General features: G+C 39.6%; 1 protein-coding gene across 1 annotated transcript in view; it reads right to left on the bottom strand.

Annotated features, from left to right (window-relative positions):
- The window catches only part of mdga2a (MAM domain containing glycosylphosphatidylinositol anchor 2a), a 246608-nt gene that overhangs the window by 103938 nt on the left and 122139 nt on the right, over positions 1-20531 (bottom strand). Inside the window, exons 4-6 of the mRNA XM_061247358.1 lie at positions 16369-16565; positions 13053-13185; positions 10010-10279 (exon numbers count right to left, since the gene is read on the bottom strand). Of these exons, the coding sequence (XP_061103342.1) occupies positions 10010-10279; positions 13053-13185; positions 16369-16565 (600 nt within the window). The remainder of the gene's footprint in view (positions 1-10009; positions 10280-13052; positions 13186-16368; positions 16566-20531) is intronic.

Raw genomic sequence — 20531 nt, 5'->3', positions numbered from 1 at the left:
AATATCAGTTTTGTGTTGGAACTTTTATGAAGAAAATAATTTAAGAAGAATTTAAAAGATAAAAGGTTTTGTAAATTGTGCATGTATGTGTTGCATATTATCCACATACAACTAGCAGCTATCAATAAATAGGTTGATTACACCAAATATAATTAATGTGTGTTTTCTAGCTATTGATCAAGAAATAGGGTTGGTGAGAATGTGATGTGTCCCTCTTAGGCAGTGATTCCCAAACACGGTCCTGGAGTACCCCTGTGTATGCTGGTTTTCATTCCAACCACAATTACAATCCAAGAATTGTAACAAGCTGTTAATTAGATGCTTTTCATGTTTAGAGGGATTATTTACCCTCTTAAACCACATTTTGACAGATAGGTATGTATACAATGAAGAATAAAATTGTTATGTTCATATTGTGCTTATTGTGCTATATTGCAAAGAATGCATACATTCTGAAGAAAGACTATAGTGAAATTAAAGACTGAAGTGAATCGCTGGGCTCATAATTGGTGAAAGTGTTCACACCTGGTCACCAAACTAATCATTTGGAAGATAATGAAGAATTCAATAAGGCAAGGCAAACCAGCATTGTGCTGAGACGCTAATGGAAAGAAATTACAAATTAAATTAAACGCATGTTCAACTACCTAATTATGAGCCTATTAGTTAACCTCGGTCTTTTATTTATTAACTCTTCTTATGTAATTGTTTGCAATAAGCACAATATGAACGTGGTCATTTTATTCTTCATGCCATTACAAGACTATTTCCGGTATAATGTGGTTTAAAGTATATAATCAATTTTAAGATAAAAAGCAGCTAATTATGAAAGATTAATTTATTAATCTTGTTAAAATTAGCTTGCTAAAATTATTCAATGGCAATTAGGGTTAGAACAAAATCAGTATACACAGATGTACTCCAGGACTGAGTTTGGAACCACTGCACTAACACCAGAGTATAGGCGATAGGATATATTGGGCATTACTATAGCATGTCTCTTCATATTGCAAAGTTGCCCCACTATGTTCACTGAAGTAACATGATTCTTCTGCAGTCCTAAGCAATGAAATAATTTTTGCTAAAACTGTAATTCTGTCCCCTTTCTATGTTCACAATCACAGGGCATACTCCAAAGATTCCCTCTGCTGCATTTCCTAGGCTGTCCTGGGAACATCATTATGGCAGATGTTTCATTTCCTTAAGCAAATCTATTCATACTATATTCTCCCTTCACATTAACATTCAACTTCCACCATACATTCATGCCTGTGCAATTACAAGGCCTTCCTGTCAAGAGTCTACCCAATCATTTATTTTTGTTTTAACTTGAACATAATTGTTGGCGTGTCAACTGAGATGAGATCGCACCCCTACTTCATCCCCACATTTCCTTCTAAAAAATCAATCAGCAATTGAAAACCACAAGGTAAAAGCTGTAACCATCTGGCTATGCATCTTAAATAATTTATTATTCAAAATAATAGTATTATTTCGCGAAAAAGTCATTATCCTGCTTTGTTCCTTTTTAAGAAAGCAAGGATAATCAGTTTTGGCCAACCAGCATATCTGGTCAACCACAAACTCATACACGTACATACATCAGTTTCAATATAAAATGTGTCGAAACCTTGGGGCCCAATGATCTGTCTATGATCTGTCCGTAATCTATCTTGGTGTCTAATTATGCCAGTTATAAGATCACATAATACCAAAAAACTAACAGACATTTCTTGTAAGAACTGGAGAAAATGTTTTGGTTTGGGTTTCTAGTTTGCTGAGTCCATACAGTATGTATACAGGGGTTTTGATGTATAGCAAACAAAAATCAAATGCTTTATCTGTCTGTTTCTTTAGCCATGTAGTACAGTGGTTTTGTGTTTCATTTGGCACTCCCCCTCAGGAGATCTGCCGGACAGTGGCAAATTAGCATATATTTTTGGGTTTTTCCACAGAAACTACTTGTTTTTCACACAACTACCACCAGGTAGCAAATGTGAGCACTCCAATCCATGGCGGTCTGAAATACTTGCAGGTTCTTACAGTACAAGGCAGCAGTGCCCTTTTTCATCATAAAGGGCTATCCTTATCGAACTGAAATGTTGTTTCAGTTAGTAAGAATACAGTACCAACATACCCGCCATAGGGAATTTGATGAGGAGAGACCATACATTAAACACAGAACACTCATACAATTCTCAAAAGAGTTATGTGGAAATCAAATTAACAACATGACATTTGAATCATGATTATGCTTTGTTTCTATTTATACTCAACTCAGATAAACAGTTGAGTATATATAGTTTGAGTATAAACTCAACTCATTTACCATTCAGATAAACAGTTTTAACTATGAATTATTAATAAGGAACAAAAATGCAAAACCATCTCTCGCAATGAATGTAAAAATAATTGTGCAGAACATGCTGATTTGAACCAAGTGTTGGCATGGAAAATAATGCAGATATTAACGATTTCTGCAGTTGTTACAGTTGTACCATACCTCTGTTACAATATCCCTCACATACTTTACAATAGCAACATCGGACAATGTTTTGCATTTGTTTAAATTGTACACAAACCGTTTGTGATCACCTTTAACATAGTGTAGGCCCTCTGAAGTGACATTTCACAGGTTTAAATCACATACCTTTGAGTAATTGAGTAAGAATTAAAAAATGTAACAAATGTGCTGGTTCTCCCAGACGATTTATTGTGTCAGTTAAATTGTTGCTTTTTTTTTTCTTGCTTTTTTTTACAAATTCAGAGTCTATGCAGTTTGTTCTATAGGCTAATAATTCCCCTATTTTTTTGGTGCATTTGCATTGTGATAATGATTATTATTATTATTAAATGTGCCCATTTTGTTGACATGTGTTGCTGGCAGTAGCTGCCGTTATTCGGTTTGCCCATGATTTCTTGAAGAACATTCATCAAGTCATAAACATTATGTCCTTACTGTGCCAAAAAAACGTAGCTATTCTGACAAAATTTATTTAGTATAAAATTTCACATTGTAATGTTCCCCTTAATTCACTGAAAACCTACACATTTTCATTAACATGTCAAGAACAGAGCTAACAGAAAAATAACAGAGATGCTCTTCTGTTCGCCCCTTCTCATTAACAAAACGCTTTTTGCCTTCAGAACTGCTGCTCAATGGATGTTTTTTTTGTTTTTCGCACCATTCTATTCCATTCAACTCTAGAGACTGTCGTACATGAAATTTCTGAGATACTCAAACCACCCTGTCTGGCACCAACAATCACTCCACGGTCAAAGTCACTTAGATCACATTTCTTCCCTATTCTGACCCTTGGGCTGAAAAACAGCCTTCTCTTGGCCACGTCTGCATGCTTTTATGCATTTAGTTGCTGCCACATGATTGGCTGATTAAATGTTTGCTGGTGTACAGGTCTAGCTAATAAAGTGGTCATTGAGTGTATGTCTGCAGTAAGTCTCTCTTGTTAGCGCTCACTCATAGAATATAATCGAATATGCAAATTGGTTCGCTTCAGCGCTTTTGTCCTGCTGTTCTACATATGTTTTTTGTATTCTGTTTTCAGAAAGGAATTTTTGAAATTCTAAAACAGGTAGATAGGCTATGGCATACTGTAAAAAATCACGAAAGGAGGAAGCAGTGTGGCTCACTTGCTAGGAGATATGAAGGTACAAAATTCAAATGACCACCCATGCTGCAAACCGCCTGTGAACAGAGTTACAATCCTAGAACAAGCTGTTATTTTTTCTTAATTAGGTGCTTTTCATGTTTAGAGGAATTATTTATACCCTCTAAGCCATGTTATGTGAGAAATAGTTAGCTAAGCATGACATGAAGAGTACAAATCCTATTTTGTGTTTATTGTGCTATATTGCAAACAATTAGCATATATTAAAAGGTAACAACATATTTAAATGGATCAGTAAATCAATAGGCTCCTTTCAGTTATTTAACATGTTTCAGTTCGTTCATATTTCTTAAACAGTAAACTCATTAACACAATGCAGGTTTGTCATGTTATCATTTGCTTTAGCCTATCTTTAGATGCTTCATTACCAAATTATTCATTTTAGTGGTCATGTGTCCCCCCATTTATCTATTAACAACTTGTTCACCACAATCTTTATTGTATCAGTTAATTGTGCTTCCTATTCAGCTACCGATTTAGCTAGACCGATATTATACTCTTAAGAGCTAGACAGGAGAATAGTAATGTAAAGTAATGTTATAGATACATTTCTGTTGTTTGGTTAGTGCAGAATTCAGACAGTTGAAGTGGTCATACACTTGCCACACCATTTGCGTTTTGTGGAATGCAACACGGCTGCCCCCTACTGTCAGAACCTTGCAAGTATTTTTTCCTGGCTGCCGGTATTCTTGCCGCGAAGGCAAATGTTGAATGAAACACAAAACCACAGTAGACACTCTATTAACAGTTTCAATTTAAGGTAAATACAACTGACCTTGAAACCAAGTGTTTATATCATCTTTATAATTCGTGATTAGACTGTGGGCCACAATGGCAATTTAATCCCAGCCTTCATCTGACCACTAATCTGTGATTAAGAACAAATGCAGGGTGATGTCCTACTTTTTCTATAAAATGCTGTGCGCTTAAGAGAATTCCATCTGGGGATACTGGAGCAATGACATCAAGTACGCTCCTGTGAAACTGCCTCAGTGTAGCTACTTTTGTCTCAATAAAATGGCCACCCTCATTTTTGGGAGCATTTACCAGAGAAATAATTTGTAGGCCGACGCAGCCATCTAACGTGGCTGTTGAGAAGACAAAGCCTCTCGGGCAAGTATTCTGTTGGGACAACTTCCAACAGCAAGCATTCAAGCAATATGTTATGCTACACTTCCTCTCTCTGACAAGGCCGCCTTCCTTTCATAATGTATGTTGGTGATTTCTCTAAAACAGAGCTAACAATAGCTTGACACAATAAGACTTTAATGAGGCAAGTGCAGAGGCATACTGTGTTTTAGCCCATTCCTCAGAGACTAGTCCCTACTTCTACAGGCATTATTTTTGACAAGTGCATGTTTAATCTTTCACGTTTAACATCTCTGCATAGCAGCCTGCCATGCATGTTCACTCAAATAGGGTCCCAAAAGCTTATGTGTACACGGTACATTTTGATTGGTAGCTTTTGTTGGAGGTGGAGAAAAATGAAGTGAAAGACAGTCAATGAAAGAGTCCAATACGTAATATTTCCATTAAGGTCTTCACTATGATGCATCAGAGAGTACAAAATCTATATAAGTATGCGATCTGTTAATTAAAACACAGACATAATGAAGTGAAACAATAAGACTTTTAACAAGGGATTCACACATTGATATAAATGAGGTTGGAATACATTCTAACATATTACAGCATAATGCATTGACTTCATTGTGTCAATAATATCATTTCTGGGTTACTTTGTGGCTATTGCTGTTAGAACAGTGTTCCATTGTAGCAGCACCCCAAATTCAGGTTGTGCCACTGCTGACTGTGGCCAACATCACTGCAGGGCAGTGCATAATTGCTCATAGCATCGGCATAGTCTAATCAACTGTAAGATGTGTTGGTTAAAAGCGTCAGCTAAATAACTAAGTATTTATTGATTATAGTTTTATATATTATTTTTTGCAGTCTTTCTGCACATGCTGCACATGGAGTGAACCTCTGAACCAATGTGAGAGCTCTGCTGGGTAACAACAGACTGAAAACAAGTGGCAGCTAACAACAGAGTGTGTTTTGTTGGAGAGTGCTTGCTTGTCAGCTCCGGAATTGTAAGCACAGTATCCAAGGGACTGGTTTGCGAATACAACTTGGCATACCACATTGGGGAAAAAAATTATCATCTGACTAAAAAAGGTTAAATAAAAATAAAATGTTAAATTCAACACATTTTTCATATGTAGGGCAGGGGACCTTGCTTGTATGGAAGCATCTCTTGGCTGAGCACTGGAGGAGATCTCTGTATCTGTCAGTAGCCTGCTTGGCTTTAAAGGGAATTCGCCTCCCAATAACCAGCCTGTCAGCCTTTGCAAAGACTGCCACCCCCTCCCCCCCAGCACATGCAAATCTGGTTTTCCCTGTTATCGGACACCACTTATGTCCTGAGAAATGAAGGGATTTAGTCAAACCAGGGCCCCACATGCAGAAAAAAGATGTCTTAGCATATGGGGGATTTTCTTTGGGAAATGGTTAAATGACAGAAAGGAGGAGACAAGGCAGGGGAGATATAGAGAAAAGAGCAAGATGTGGGTGTGAGTGGGCAGTAAGCAAAGGTCAGAGAAATTGGCCTGGCTTGGCAAAAAACCCCCCAAAAAAACATGCTATTTCAAAGCTATAGTGCCCTCTATACTGTTTGGGACAAAGACCCATCATTTATTTATTTGCCTCTGTACTCACAATTTCTGATTTGTAATGAAAAAGATCACATGTGGTTAAAGTGCACATTGTCAGATTTTAATAAAGGGCATTTTTATACATTTTGGTTTCACCCTGTAGAAATTACAGCAGTGTTTGAACATAGTCTCTCCATTTCAGGGCACCATAATGTTTTGGACACAGCAATATTATGTAAATGAAAGTAGTCATGTTTAGTATTTTGTTGAATATACTTTGCATGCCATGACTTCCTGATGTCTGTGACCTATCAACATAATCCTTTCATTTACATAACATTGCTGTGTCCCAAACATTATAGTGCCCTGAAATGGGAGGACTATGTATAAACACTGCTGAAATTTCGACATGACAAAACCAAAATGTATAAAAATGCCCTTTATAAAAATCGGACAATGTGTACTTTAACCACATGGTCTTTTTTATTACAAATCTCAAGTACAGAGGAGTACAGAGGCAAATAAACAAATGATGGGTCTTTCTCCCAAACATTATGGAGGGCACTGTATACTATTTGATCTTGTCAATTGTTGGTTATCAAGGGAAGGACATGATCACACGTGAGCCAAAATACATATGCCTCTTTATAGTCCTGATACAGTATTTATGTAATTTTCAAAAGAGTAGTATATGCATTGTTGTGTCTGAAATTGACCTTATAGAAAACATACAGGTGCATCTAAAAAAATTAGAATATCGCGGAAAAGTTCATTTTTTTCCGGAATTGAATTCAAAAAGTGAAACTTTCATATATTCTAGATTCATTACACATAAAGTGAAATATTTAACTGAAAATATTTTCAATAAGACTTTTGAAAGCCTTTTTTTGTTTTAATTTTGATGATTATGGCTGATAGCTCTTGAAAATCAAAAATCCAGTTCCTCAAAATATTAGAATATTACATAATCCAATCAAAAAAAGGATTTATAATACAGAAATGTCGACCTTCTGAAAAGTATGTTCATTTATGCACTCAATAGTTGGTAGGGGCTCCTTTTGCACAAATTACTGCATCAATGCGGTGTGGCATGGAGGCAATCAGCCTGTGGCACAGCTGAGGGGTTATGGGAGCCCAGGCTGCTTTGAAAGGGGCCTTCAGCTCGTCTGTATTGTTGGGTCCGGTGCCTCTCATCTTCCTTTGACAATACCCCATAGATTCTGTATTGGGTTCAGGTCAGGCGAGTTGGCTAGCCAATCAAGCACAGTAATACTATGGTCAGCGAACCAGTTACTAGTAGTTTTGGCACTGTGTGCAGGTGCCAAGTCCTACTGGAAAAGGAAATCAGCTGGTAGACGACTGTGTTGACTCTGGACTTGATAAAACACAGTGGACCAACACCAGCAAATGACACCCAAATAAACACTAGCTGTGGAAACCTCACACTGGACTTCATGCAACTTGGATTCTGTGCCTCTCCACTCTTCCTCCAGATTCTGGGTCCTTGATTTCCAAATGAAATGCAAAATTTCACTGACCCCTGAGCAACAGTCCAGTTATTTTTCTCCTTAGCCCAGGTATGACGCTTCTGACGTTGTCTCTGGTTCAGAAGTGGCTTGACACTAGGGATGCGACACTTATAGCCCATTTCCTGGACACATCTGTGTGGGGTGGCTCTTGATGCACCAACTCCACTCCTTGTGAAACTCCCCCAAGTTCTTGAATCGGCTTTGCTTGACAATCCTCTCAAGGCTGCGGTCATCCCTGTTACTTGCACACCTTTTCCTACCATACTTTTCCCTTCCAGTCAACTTTCCATGAATATGCTTTGATACAGCACTGTGAACACCATTTCAACAATGACCTTCTGTAGCTTACCCTCCTTGTGGAGGGTGTGAATGAGTGTCTACTGGACATCTGTCAAGTCAGTATGATTGCCCGACCAAGTATTGAGTGCATTAATTAACATACTTTTCAGAACGTCGACATTTCTTATGTAATATTCTTATATTTTCAGATACTGGATTTTTGATTTTCATTTTCATTAGCTGTAATCATCAAGATAAAAAAAAAGCTTGAAATATTTCACTTTATGTGTAATGAATCTAGAATATATGAAAGTTTCAGTTTTTGAATTAAATTACGGGATAAAAAAAACTTTAACTAACTTTTCCACGATATTAAAATTTTTTGAGATGCACCTGTATTATATGAGCAAGTATGTGACTGCAGTTACAGTGGTGTGAAAAAGTGTTTGCCCCCTTCCTGATTTCTTATTTTTTTGCATGTTTGTCACACTTAAATGTTTCAGATCATCAAACAAATTTAAATATTAGTGAAAGACAACACAAGTAAACACAAAATGAAGGTTTTTATTATTAAGGGAGAAAAAAAATCCAAACCTACATGGCCCTGTGTGAAAAAGTGATTGCTCCCTAAACCTAATAACTGGTTGGGCCACCCTTAGCAGCAAAAAAATAAGAAATCAGGAAGGGGGCAAACACTTTTTCACACCACTGTATGTTTCTTCCCAACTGTGTGTGCTGTTTTGGTGCTCTGTGCTCCATTGATGCTCTTTGTACCAATGATCTTTATTGTCTTTCCCGTGAGCATTGTCATGTCATTACACCGTACCCTAATGATTGTGCACTAATTATGCATTGCCTCCTAACAGATGCTACTAGCACTTCTCCAGGCATGTTTTGAGCCATAGTAACCAGTAGGGGTGCACCAAATTACATAAAAGGTATGGCTTCACCCTCTTCCTGTCTTTTTGGTTCTGTCGTGTTTGCAGAACGTTCCACAGTCTGAATATTGCTGCCAGTGTAAGTCAGTTTGGAATGCTACAGTATATAATATCCATATCTGCATATATACAACTGGAGACCATCCCAGCACTTCATCAAAGGTCACACATATACAGATACCATCACTGTGGTGATAAAAATAATTAATCCTTTGTATTTCCCCTCATGGAGTGGGTCTAGTTTAAATAAGTAATGCACCACATTTTTATGTAACTATTAATATATTATGCATATTAATAACTGTTACATAAAACAGTTGCATCATTTAATGTTTTATCTGCTGGTATTTTGTGGTGGGTTGAGGAGGTTGCTTTTCTAATTTAATTCTCCGACAGAGACAAAAAAAAAAATAGGCTGCTCTGTAGTCATTGCACAAATGAATGCAGAGTAGGAAGAGTATAATTGAATAAATTAATCAAGCAAGCAAGGAAAAATACAACAGATCATAGAGCTGTGGCTACTAACCCACCCTACAGTATAGCTATAATTTTTAGGACCAATGAAGACATCAAGTACATCTGTCTAGTAATCACCAAGAATGGTGATGCAGTACCACAAGGCAGCATCATCCCAATAAAAGCAGACGTTCATGGCAAACTACTGCATGTTTGCAGCAAACAGATACTGTTGAATGATTTTAAATGAACATTCCATTTAGTTTGCCACCAAGGCCCCTTTAATATGAATATTACATTGATTAAAGGGCATTATAACAGCCAAAGGATTGTCAACTCTTGTTCTCTCAACGTCAACCCTGTCGACAGCCATTTTTGTTCGCCGCGCACTAACTTTGCTAACGTTCGCCATCTTTCACACCCACCACTACTCCCGTTGCAAAAAGAGACATGGTGAGGCTTACCTCTGACCACTACGGTGGTGGATTTCTTGGCGGGGTTGCCCACGTTGTTGTTAGCCACGCAGCTGTAGACCCCCGCGTCGTCAGAGGTGACTGCGGGCAGGGTGAGGGTGCCCCCGTTCAGGACGCTCTTCTCTGGCAGCGTTTCCGTATTCCGCACCCACGTGAGGGTGGGCGTGGGCTCCCTGTCAGACGCGATGCACACCAGAGTCACCGTCTGGCCCGGGTTCACCACCACAGGGTCATCCCCCAGCAGTTTGATGGTAGGCGATGCTACAAAAAACACAATGCAAGCTTTACCGTCTTAACCAGACCTGACACCTGTGCATCAAATAGCTTTGCAGACCCTTAGGCAAAGTTCAACTTCATTGGTTTCAAGGCACTGTCTGTCATGATAATTTATTACACTGGTCAATTTGCTACACTATTGTCCAATGCATGCAGTCTTCACTACAATACAGTCCAGTACTCTAATCACCAAGTGAGACTGTTACTTGTATTCACAATCACAGGGATACAATATACTCGACACCCATCTGCAGATGAGGCATCGACAAAGGAGATTTAGTGGCGGAACTGGCAAAGCTGTGGTTTATTGCTTCAGCTTCCTTCAGCCAGTGCCAGTAGTGGGTCAGGCGTGCACTCCTCAGCTCCACAGAGGAGATTAGAGAGAGACAGGCATCAAGGAATGAGGAGAAATCCCAGACGGAGGCACTGGATTACACAATTTGAAGCCGTTGAAGGAGACAAAGCATTACCTTGCATACATTTTTTTATTAATAATTAGTGTAACTTAGGTTTAAAGGATGATTATTCAAAAGCTGTTTCCATTTACAGTTCTTGTTCATCAATCATACCATTAAATTAATAGCAGAATGAATACATATAGTGAGTTCTTGCATGCTAGGATATTAATTGAATTAATTAATTAAATTGTGTCGTGTTGAAATATACAATTGTATAATGGAGTGATGGCTGAGTGCACAGTGAAGCAGGGCATTACTTTAATTTGCAGGAAAAAAGGTAAAAAATGTGTCACTGGGGTGGTACCCTACATACAATTGTACCCCTAGCCGGCAATAAATAATTAATTTGTCATTTTTTTGCTTGTAAAACATACTTATTCCTACCTAAATATAACATTATTGTACTTTCAGGGTGTATTTAGGAAATGTGTTCCTTAAAGAACAAAATGTGAGGGTGTTTAAACCGAATAGTACACTCAACCTGTTTCCATTTATTTTGCTTGATTAACAACCAACCAATTAAATATCTGTACAATCAACACCAATATGTAGCCATAATGATGAAGAAATGATAATGACAAAGAGATAATTACAATGTGACAAGGATGGCAATAATATGAATAATTAATTAGCAAAGAATTCTAAGCTTTCTCTGCATTGTATCTCATAGCATGGTGTTCATTTTTAAAAACGATTTAAACATTAGAGAGCTGAGATTTAAAGAGAAAAACCCTTTAAGTGTCTTGAACCAATTCTAGCTTGAAAAAAGAATTTGGGAAATCTGTGCTGTTCATTGAGCTACAGAATCTTTGCTGGACATACTAACACATTTTATGTCATGAAAAACATGGATATAGGAAAATGATAAACAAGTGCATGATGCAAAAAACAATAATTATATCTCAAAATAATTTACATTTGTTAATCATGCAAAGTAAATGGAAACAGAATGAGAGCAATCATCCATTTAAAGTTATGACTACAACTAGAGGTCCTGGTTCTACATTCCATGTACAGAAAATGTGTGCATTTTTTTCTGTAAAAATGTTTATGTCATTGTAAACACTACAGTGCAAATCTGAGATCTGAGATCACACTTAATGTTAAGAAGATGATTTGGAAGAAATAATCAAGACGACCAACACTTTGTCCAATGATCAAATTGCTGAAGATGATACAATATGGAGATATTGACATTAGCTGCCCTTGTCCATGGAGAACCATCAATCTCGGAGACCCCCTCAATCACTATGACCCACTGACAAAAAGTGGCACTGGCATTCCTTACACTGACAGACCATACTGCTTTTTTGATATATTTGGCCAGAGGGGGCAAGCTGCTTGACCATCAGCCCATCCAGCACCCGCTGAGATACAAATGGCATTAATGCTGGCCCGATGCACTTATGAAAGGCGACGCAGTCAATCCAGGCGCCATTTCGGGGCATGCTGGCCCTTTCATCCGGCACAGTGGGATTTACTTTTGGGCCTAATATCACTCACAGGAAAGGTCAGAGGAGATAGGGTATGGAGCCTGTCTCGGACTCCCGCTAATGTTGTTACATAAGATCCGGTCCTCGCGCCGAAGAATAGGGGCTCCACAGGGGACCCATGAGTAACAGTAAAGGCGACCATTTATTCAAGACTGACAGCATGGAACAGGCCAAAAGGATGTCTGTGACACGTTAAACCCTGCACCTTTTAATCAGAGCCTGGAAAGGAGCCAAAGAAGTGGCAGAAATGTGCAAAAAAATCCCTTCTGACTTGTTTATTTTGAAAAACATATTCAGTTTGGGAGTTCCATCAATCCCCTCTTCACTCTTCAGTTAAAAACCATACGCCTCAGCCTTTACGCAGATGATATATTGCTCTACCTACAAGACCCATCAAACTCCCTGCATGAGGCCATCAAGCTCATTCATTAATTCTCCGAAATATCCTACTATGCTATAAACTGGACAAAATCTACTATTTTACCCATAAATACATGCTGCAATGCAGGAATTCTGCATCTCAAAACTCACCCCTCACCTACGCTGGCAGTATTAAATATCTTGGTCCAAATATTTCCACCATTGTATATATTCTATTTCCATAGAAGATTAAAAAGAGGTGGAACTCCCGGCAAACAATGCAGACACCATTAGGAACTTGTGTTCACTGAGGTAAAGAATGCAAATAGATGCAAATGAGGAGTTGAACGTTAGGGCAGTGTGAACACTGAGAATTGGGACAGATCTCTCTCTCTCTCTCTCTCTCTCTCACACACACACACACACACACACACATGCACACACTACCTGTTTTGTTGGTGAGCCTAAAGAGGACGTTCTTGTCTGGGATGCCGCATACATTCCGGACTGAGGCAATGCAGCTGTAGTTGGCATAGTCCTGAGGTCGAAGGTTCTTCAGCTTTAAGATCTTTGTCTCCCCCTGCAACTCAGATCAATAACAACAACAGTGTATAGTGCAGCATTTAGAGCAGGTCTACCCAGCCCTGTTTCTGGAAATCTACTGTCTTGTAAGTTTTCACTCCAACCATAAAAAAGCATACGTCAGTCAACAGCTAGAGATCTCTGTGAGATGATAATTATTAGAACCAGGTGTGCCAAATTAGGGTTGAAATGAAAACATACAGGAAGGTACTATAGGTCTCCAGAAACAGAGTTGGGGAGCATCATCTCTCATCTGATCTGCCATTGGGCCAATCCCAGTAGCTGACCCCTGTGCTAATGCATTCTGTATTCACTGCATGAATGTGTACATGCTTCCTGATCAGTAGGCACTAATTTATGTCCATATTTTAGAACCAAGGTGGGAGATCTGTTTTTTGTCATATCACCGGAGCCCCTAATTACCTACTTGAATTAATGAGCTGCTTAATTGGACAAGTTTTATTATTCCCCTCGCATATTTGTAGAGATGTGCATTCTGAGATTTATTAAACCAGGCCGGGAAAACCTGGACTGTGGTCTGATGCTGTTCTATAGGCCCTTATAATGTGGTACAGGGGGCTCACACTTTAACCCCCCCCCCCCCAATAACTATCTACTACCTGCCATCATCCAGCCCACATCAAATGTTGACAAAGGCTTTACCTTTTTAAGAACAATTACCTAAGAGACAGACTGTCTTCCAGAGGAGCCACATAGGCAAACAAAAACTATTACAATAAATATGTTTCAGTAAGACAACTTATTATTTTGTTGTTAAATTATGCACCAGAATTATTTATACAGGCAAGTTTTTCCCTCCAACTTTATTCAATGGCCACCTCCCTCATCTCCAAGTCTATCCCTTAATTGGCAAGATAACACAAGAGCAAATATATGTCCGGATACATTTGCGGTGATTGACAGTAGGCGGCTCATGCGGGAGGATCAGCTCATGAAGGTCAAAGGTAAGCTTTTTCGTTCTATGTCCTTAGTGAAGCGGGGGCAGCTGTTGTGGCAGCGAGGCCTGTCAGACCGTAGAGAAGGAATTCTGCCAAGACATACACAGTCCTTCGACTTGACGGCTTAATAACAAAAGAGACATTACCATATACTTTGCCTGTATAGAACAAAAGCTGAAACACAATAGCCTGGCCAAGAGCCAAGCAGAGCCTATTCGATCTAAGCTTCACCCTAAATGAAAAATGAAGGCATCTGGGAGCCTGCATTGTAATGGTCCTTGGACATGCAGCCATTTATCAAATTACTCTTTATTATTCGGACGTAATTTGATTAGTCACAGATTTATGCTCTCTCGCTCACCCTTTTTTCCTCTTTCTCTGACTTTGGCGGGCATCTCTACTTTGATACATGAGGACAGATATTTCAGCTGAAAAACAAGGGGCAGCAGGACTGAGGACATACAGTCCCAGCCGCAACGCGGATCACGAAAAATCGTGCCGTGTCTAGAGGTGGTGGAGGGGTATCGACGTCTCAGCAGAACATCAAGAACGTCACCTTCAAGAACAAGCATTTGAGGCTTTTGGCATGTTAAATGGTATTCTCATGTTTAGATTGAAAAACAAGTTAGAGTATTAAATGTGCCGTCTGATCCACTGTGTTCAATGCTGTCCATGGGAATACAGAAGAATATAAAATAAAGGTAGTGAGCTCCCCAATGGGGATGTCTGCCTTTGCAAATTACCAAAACAATTGTCTTCCAGTGCTTGGAATGGCACTATGGTCTCCTCCTTGTGATTTCATCCATCAGTGATGGCACTTTGCAAGATATTGTGGTGGAGACAGAGTTCCCAGGCTCAGCCGACAATGGAACCGGCCACTGCTTCTCCTCCTGATTGTACCCATCAATCTCCAGTCAGTCCGTGGTGGAATGGCTCCATTGTAACCACCCATCCTTGAGTGCAATTTTCTTGATGTAGGAGAGCCTCAGAATTCCGCTCTCTCCCATACTCCAAAGCACAGGTAAATATCGCCTTTCAAGAGCATGCTTTTCCTAACAGACATGTTCTGCAGAAACATTCAGCAAGTACTGGAAGACAGCCTAACAAAGTACTACAAAGGTAAAACACTGAAGGCTTTCAGACAGAGCCCTTGTACAGGATAAAAGGTCAAGTGCCCAGGTGGAAGCAATACATTCCTATCTTTACTGGAACACTCAGGTAAGATGGGGAAGCGAACAAACTGAAACTGACTGACAGTTTCTGATTTAATTCCACACCTGCCCATCTCTAGCACATGCCCACAGGTCATTCCTTATATTTTATACATTTTCATTTAAATAGAAATGTTTTAACCTTTTATGCCCTTTTTTATTTCACTTAGACCAGCTTTTATGATTCAGTCCTGCATATTTGCCCCTCATGATGAAAAGTGAAGAAAATGTGAAATACGCTATTGGAAGAAGTTTCCAGAAATTTCAGACATTCCAGCTATATTGCTATACTTTATTGGGTTGCATACTTTGGTGTGTGAGGACACACAGCTCCTCTGGAATAAAATTTATAGCATCTTCAACCTGCAAAATATTCGGAAAAGTGCATGATGTGGACATCTTAGGGCTGATATCCATGTGATACTCACTGCCCACATTGGCAATTTTATAAGGGTTGCTCTGTTTTGGGGGAAAAAGTTAAAAATTTGACGAATGAAAAATAAAACTATCTCTGTCAGATAGTTTCCTAACATTTGTTTTTTCCAAATGTATGAATTTTTTAGCCTAGATTTCTGGGAAATATGCCTGTGTATGTTGTGCAGTGGCTAGCTAGTGAGTTAGCTAGTGAGGCTCAAGACGTTTTTGCCCACAGAACTGCCGCTCACTGGATGTTTTAATTTTTCACACCATCACCATTTTCTCTGCAAACTCTAGAGACTGTTGTGCAAGAAAATCCCGGGAGATCAGCAGTTTCTCAGATACTGCAACCACCCTATCTGGAACCAACAATCATTCCACGGTCAAAGTCACATCACATTTCTTCCTCATTCTAATGCATAAACTTTAATTTGTCACTTTAATTTGTCATGTTCAACCAGGTGTTCCCCGTGAAACAGTTATTTCGTATCCCGGCGAAATGACCTTCCATATGCAACCTCCATTGAAATGACCACCCACTGAATTTTCATGATTGATCTCCGGTTGCTCTGGGGTGTTGCTTTGGGAGCTTACCTGTGTGAAGAAAGGCTCATAAATCTCCACGCCCTTGTCAGAGCCCTGGGAGAGGACCTCGCGCCCACGCCGCCAGCTGTAGCGGACTGGGGGGTTGGAGTTGGCCACACACCGCAGGAAGACTGTCCTCTCATAGTAGAACTGCTCCTTAGCCTCTCCTATGCTCTGGTGGACTGTCACGATAGGATCATCCAGGTCTGTGGGGAACAAGCAGAGTCATCCAGTTCACGATCTTTCAGGATTTGTGACCCAAAGTGAATAAACCCTATTGTTTACAGGAGAGCACAAAAACCGTGAGGAGTACTACATGGTCAAAAATTAGATAGTGGTGGATTCAAATTCCCGAAGTGCTTACCTATCATCCCCCTTATTGTTGAAACTGGAAGTAATTTATAATACAAATTAAATATCAAGGCAAGTTAGTCCTCCAAGAACTAACAGAAGTGTTCCTTGTAAAATTGTTCACGCATATACATACATAATTTTATATAGACGGCATCAGGTTTTAATTAAGCACGATTAAGCAGGATTAACCAAATAATTCAAATTAATTTCATAACAGTGCAAAACTGTACTAGTTATGCTTCAGTTTTTGTTTGGAACATTGTGAATAGGTGTTCAGAACATTGTGAGCTAACATGGACTTCCGAATGCAGGGAATTTATACATTTATTTATCGTGTTCTCAATAAGTATTGGTCCAAAAAGCAACCATCATCATGAACATAAACTGTTCAGGAGAAAAGCTACCATTGACATTGATGTCTGGTGAGAGCCCCCACTTTCCCATCTTCTGTTTTGAACACTGTGAGTCTACGTTACCTAGTTAACAAGGTACTAGCTAATATATTTTAGGTAACTAACTTTACGAGCTACCTAACGTTAGCTGTAGCTAATGTAGTGTGGCTCCCATCTGACCGGCGCTAGTAAGATTAAAGGTTTATTTTTGTTGGATGGTTAAAATCGAAACGGGTTGTATTCAATAGTGTAGTGTCCTGACAACGAAGCATACACAATCTAAATTTAGCCTGTCTGGAAATGACCGGTTTAATTAACTGTTTTACAAAAAAAGAAATCAATAGCATCTCTAATTATTTAATGACTGGTTGTTTAGTAAGTTTCTACTGCAGATGCTCAGCCCTTTGTTCCTTTATGCTGTCTAACTACTGTAACAAGACAAAGGGGAAAAGTGTGGCAGGTACAGAGGTATATGAGTGTGTGTGTAACTGTGTGAGAAATTAAACCCTTCTAACCTGCCTTGGAGGTGGGGGGGGCTATATACATCAGCCAGTAAGAAACTTCTCATATATATAATATATATATATATATACAGCGGGTAAAATAAGTATTGAACACGTCACCATTTTTCTCAGTAAATATGAATATCAATAAGAAATCAAACCTTAGATGTCCATAAATTAAGTTATGTGTAATAAAATGTAAAATGGAATGACACAGGGAAAAAGTATTGAACACACTTAGTTAAATTTATTTAATACGTCGTACAAAAGCCTTTGTTGGTAATAACAGCTTCAAGACGCCTCCTGTATGAAGAAACTAGTTGCATGCATTGCTCAGGTGTGATTTTGGCCCATTCTTCCACACAAACAGTCCTCAAATCTTGAAGGTTCTGTGGGCCTCTTCTATGAACTCTAATCTTTAGTTCTTTCCATAGATTTTCTATTGGATTCAAGTCAGGTGATTGGCTGGGCCATTCTAGCAGCTTTATTTTCTTTCTCTGAAACCAAGTGAGAGTTTCCTTGGCTGTGTGTTTGGGATCATTGTCTTGCTGAAATGTCCACCCTCGTTTCATCTTCATCATCCTGGTAGATGGCAGCAGATTTTTATCAAGAATGTCTCGGTACATTTTTCCATTCATACTGTCGAGGACCCGGCCCTAGGCCCCCCTGATGAGAGATTGACGGGGGATGGGTTCAGAAGGAATGCATTGTTAACCCCTCGCACACGCCATCGAGGTGGTAGTAAGAACGCCCGTAAGAAGAAAAATATGTGGTTCACAGATAATGAGCAGCCATACTTGTCAGTAGAGGAGTCTGAAGTCGGGGGACTTAGATTTAGGGTTTTAAGGAGCAAGGTTAAAGTTCTGACTCAGAATACCCCAACCCTACAGGGGAGGGGCACAATGCCTGGCTAAAGAAAAACAAAAATAAGGAAAATGGAAGGGATGTCAATACCGAAAGAAAATTAAGAGGCTTCAAGGGCCTTCCTGATTATAGCACAAATAATTTATCGGATAGATTCAAAGGACTGACTATAGAAGAGTTGGTGGATGATTTACACTCAGCTATTGGCTGGATGTCCTTTGTAGATCCCTTAAGGCGCCGCGGAGAGGGGCACCTGAAGAGTGTGTTGAGATGGTGGAGGGCACTAACTTCTGGCTTGTATGAAGTCAAAGTTTGGAGAGAGTCCAAGGAGAGATTATGACAGGGAGACAAATACCAGTGATGAATAGGTTCATTAAAAAATTACATAAGAGCTAGTGTTTTTCCACTCGTATATTAAGATGGTGGAAATTCCCAAACCGGAGGGGCACATGAGATAAAATATTGGGGAAATTTCTTTTGAGGTATGAGAAAATGACAATTGGAAAAACAGAAATAATTAATATGATCATTTAAAAACAAGTTACATAAGAGATAAATGTCTTCCCGCTTGAAATATTGGGGACATTTCTTATCAAAAAGGTAAACTTTTGTATGCAAAAAAGATATATAAGGAATAAGCTTTTAGACCTTAGGATGGGATCTTAGAATTTTGCTTCAGAAGACATCTACGAGCTGTTGAAGAGAGAGCAACGCAGGACAGCTGTAGTCAAGCTGGAGTGGCGTGCTCCCTCTGCGCGCCACTCCAGGATCTGGATATGGAGAACAGAGTGATGTACGCGGTGCGGACTTAGCCCAAGAGTTGTGGCAGCGGGACTGATGTCGAAGAGGTGTTCATGCGCATCCCTCATCATACAGAAAAGCTGGTGAAAGAGTTAAAGGGCTTTTACGACATGCTTGGAGCCGTGAACTGCACCTGGAGGCCAACAGACGGGACGCGGGGTTCCTCCACGCTACCTTCCTGCTGGACCCACGCAAGAACCTGAAGCCTCCCCCCCTAACCTCAGTGTCAGTGAGGAGAGGCATATGCTGCGGCTGCACTGCAAAACCCCCGACGTGTTCGAAGACATACCAGTGCACATCCCATACAACAGGCAGGAGAAATACGAAGTGCAAAGTCACATCTTTCGAAAGTCTGGGTCCTGATCCTGCCCCAGATTCCCAAACCAATGCAGCTGTTCAAAGAGCTCATCAACAGCAAGGAGGAGGGATCAAATCCCGCAGAAAACGAGCTGGCTATATTTAGGGCATGGGTGGTAATTATAATCTATATTACTTGTAAAAGTAGGAAAAGTAGTACATAGAAGCTCAACGTTATAAGTTTCCTTTCATTTTTATGTCTTTTATTTTTTAGTAAGATACTATGTACGATATAAATAAGTAGTAGACTTTAGGGGTGTTCGTACCCATTGTATTAATGGAAGTTCAGTAGCTTTTATCTCCGTGAAGGGGGAGCCATAAGATAAGGTAAAGGCCAAAGAGGAGGATGGGTATTTGAGGGGTGTACCTTGACTTTTAAACATCATGGTGGAAAGGTAAATTAGAAAGAGCTAAAGGGGTATATGTAACTTGCATGTGATCAGCAAACTGAAAGATGATATTTACACTGTAATCTGTATAACTCTATTCTTTTGATTGATTATAATAAAGTATATCTTACTATAATCATATGTGATAAAGATTCTTTAGAGGAATACATTGAATACAGGACATCGAATACCAGATTTGCATCACACCCTTCACTTCGAGACTGGGCTGGAAGTTCAGTAGAACTTACCAGGGCTCCAGAACGTTCGGAGTACTTGAGTTCGTCCCCGAGACACCTCATGGTGAGGTACTGCTCGTGGGAACGTGAGGTCTGAGCTCGGCAAGGGGTCCGTGGCTCACGACAATACTTCCTTCAATTACATGAAGTTTGCCAGTGCCGTATGCTGAAAAACAGCCCCACACCATGATGTTCCCACCTCCAAACTTCACTGTTGGTATGGTGTTTTTGGGGTGATGTGCTGTGCCATTTGACCTCCAAACATGGTGTGTATTA

This window comes from Conger conger, chromosome 1 (genome assembly GCF_963514075.1).
Source record: "Conger conger chromosome 1, fConCon1.1, whole genome shotgun sequence".
In the NCBI taxonomy this organism is placed as follows: domain Eukaryota; kingdom Metazoa; phylum Chordata; class Actinopteri; order Anguilliformes; family Congridae; genus Conger; species Conger conger.
This window is presented reverse-complemented; position numbering and strand designations above follow the sequence as displayed.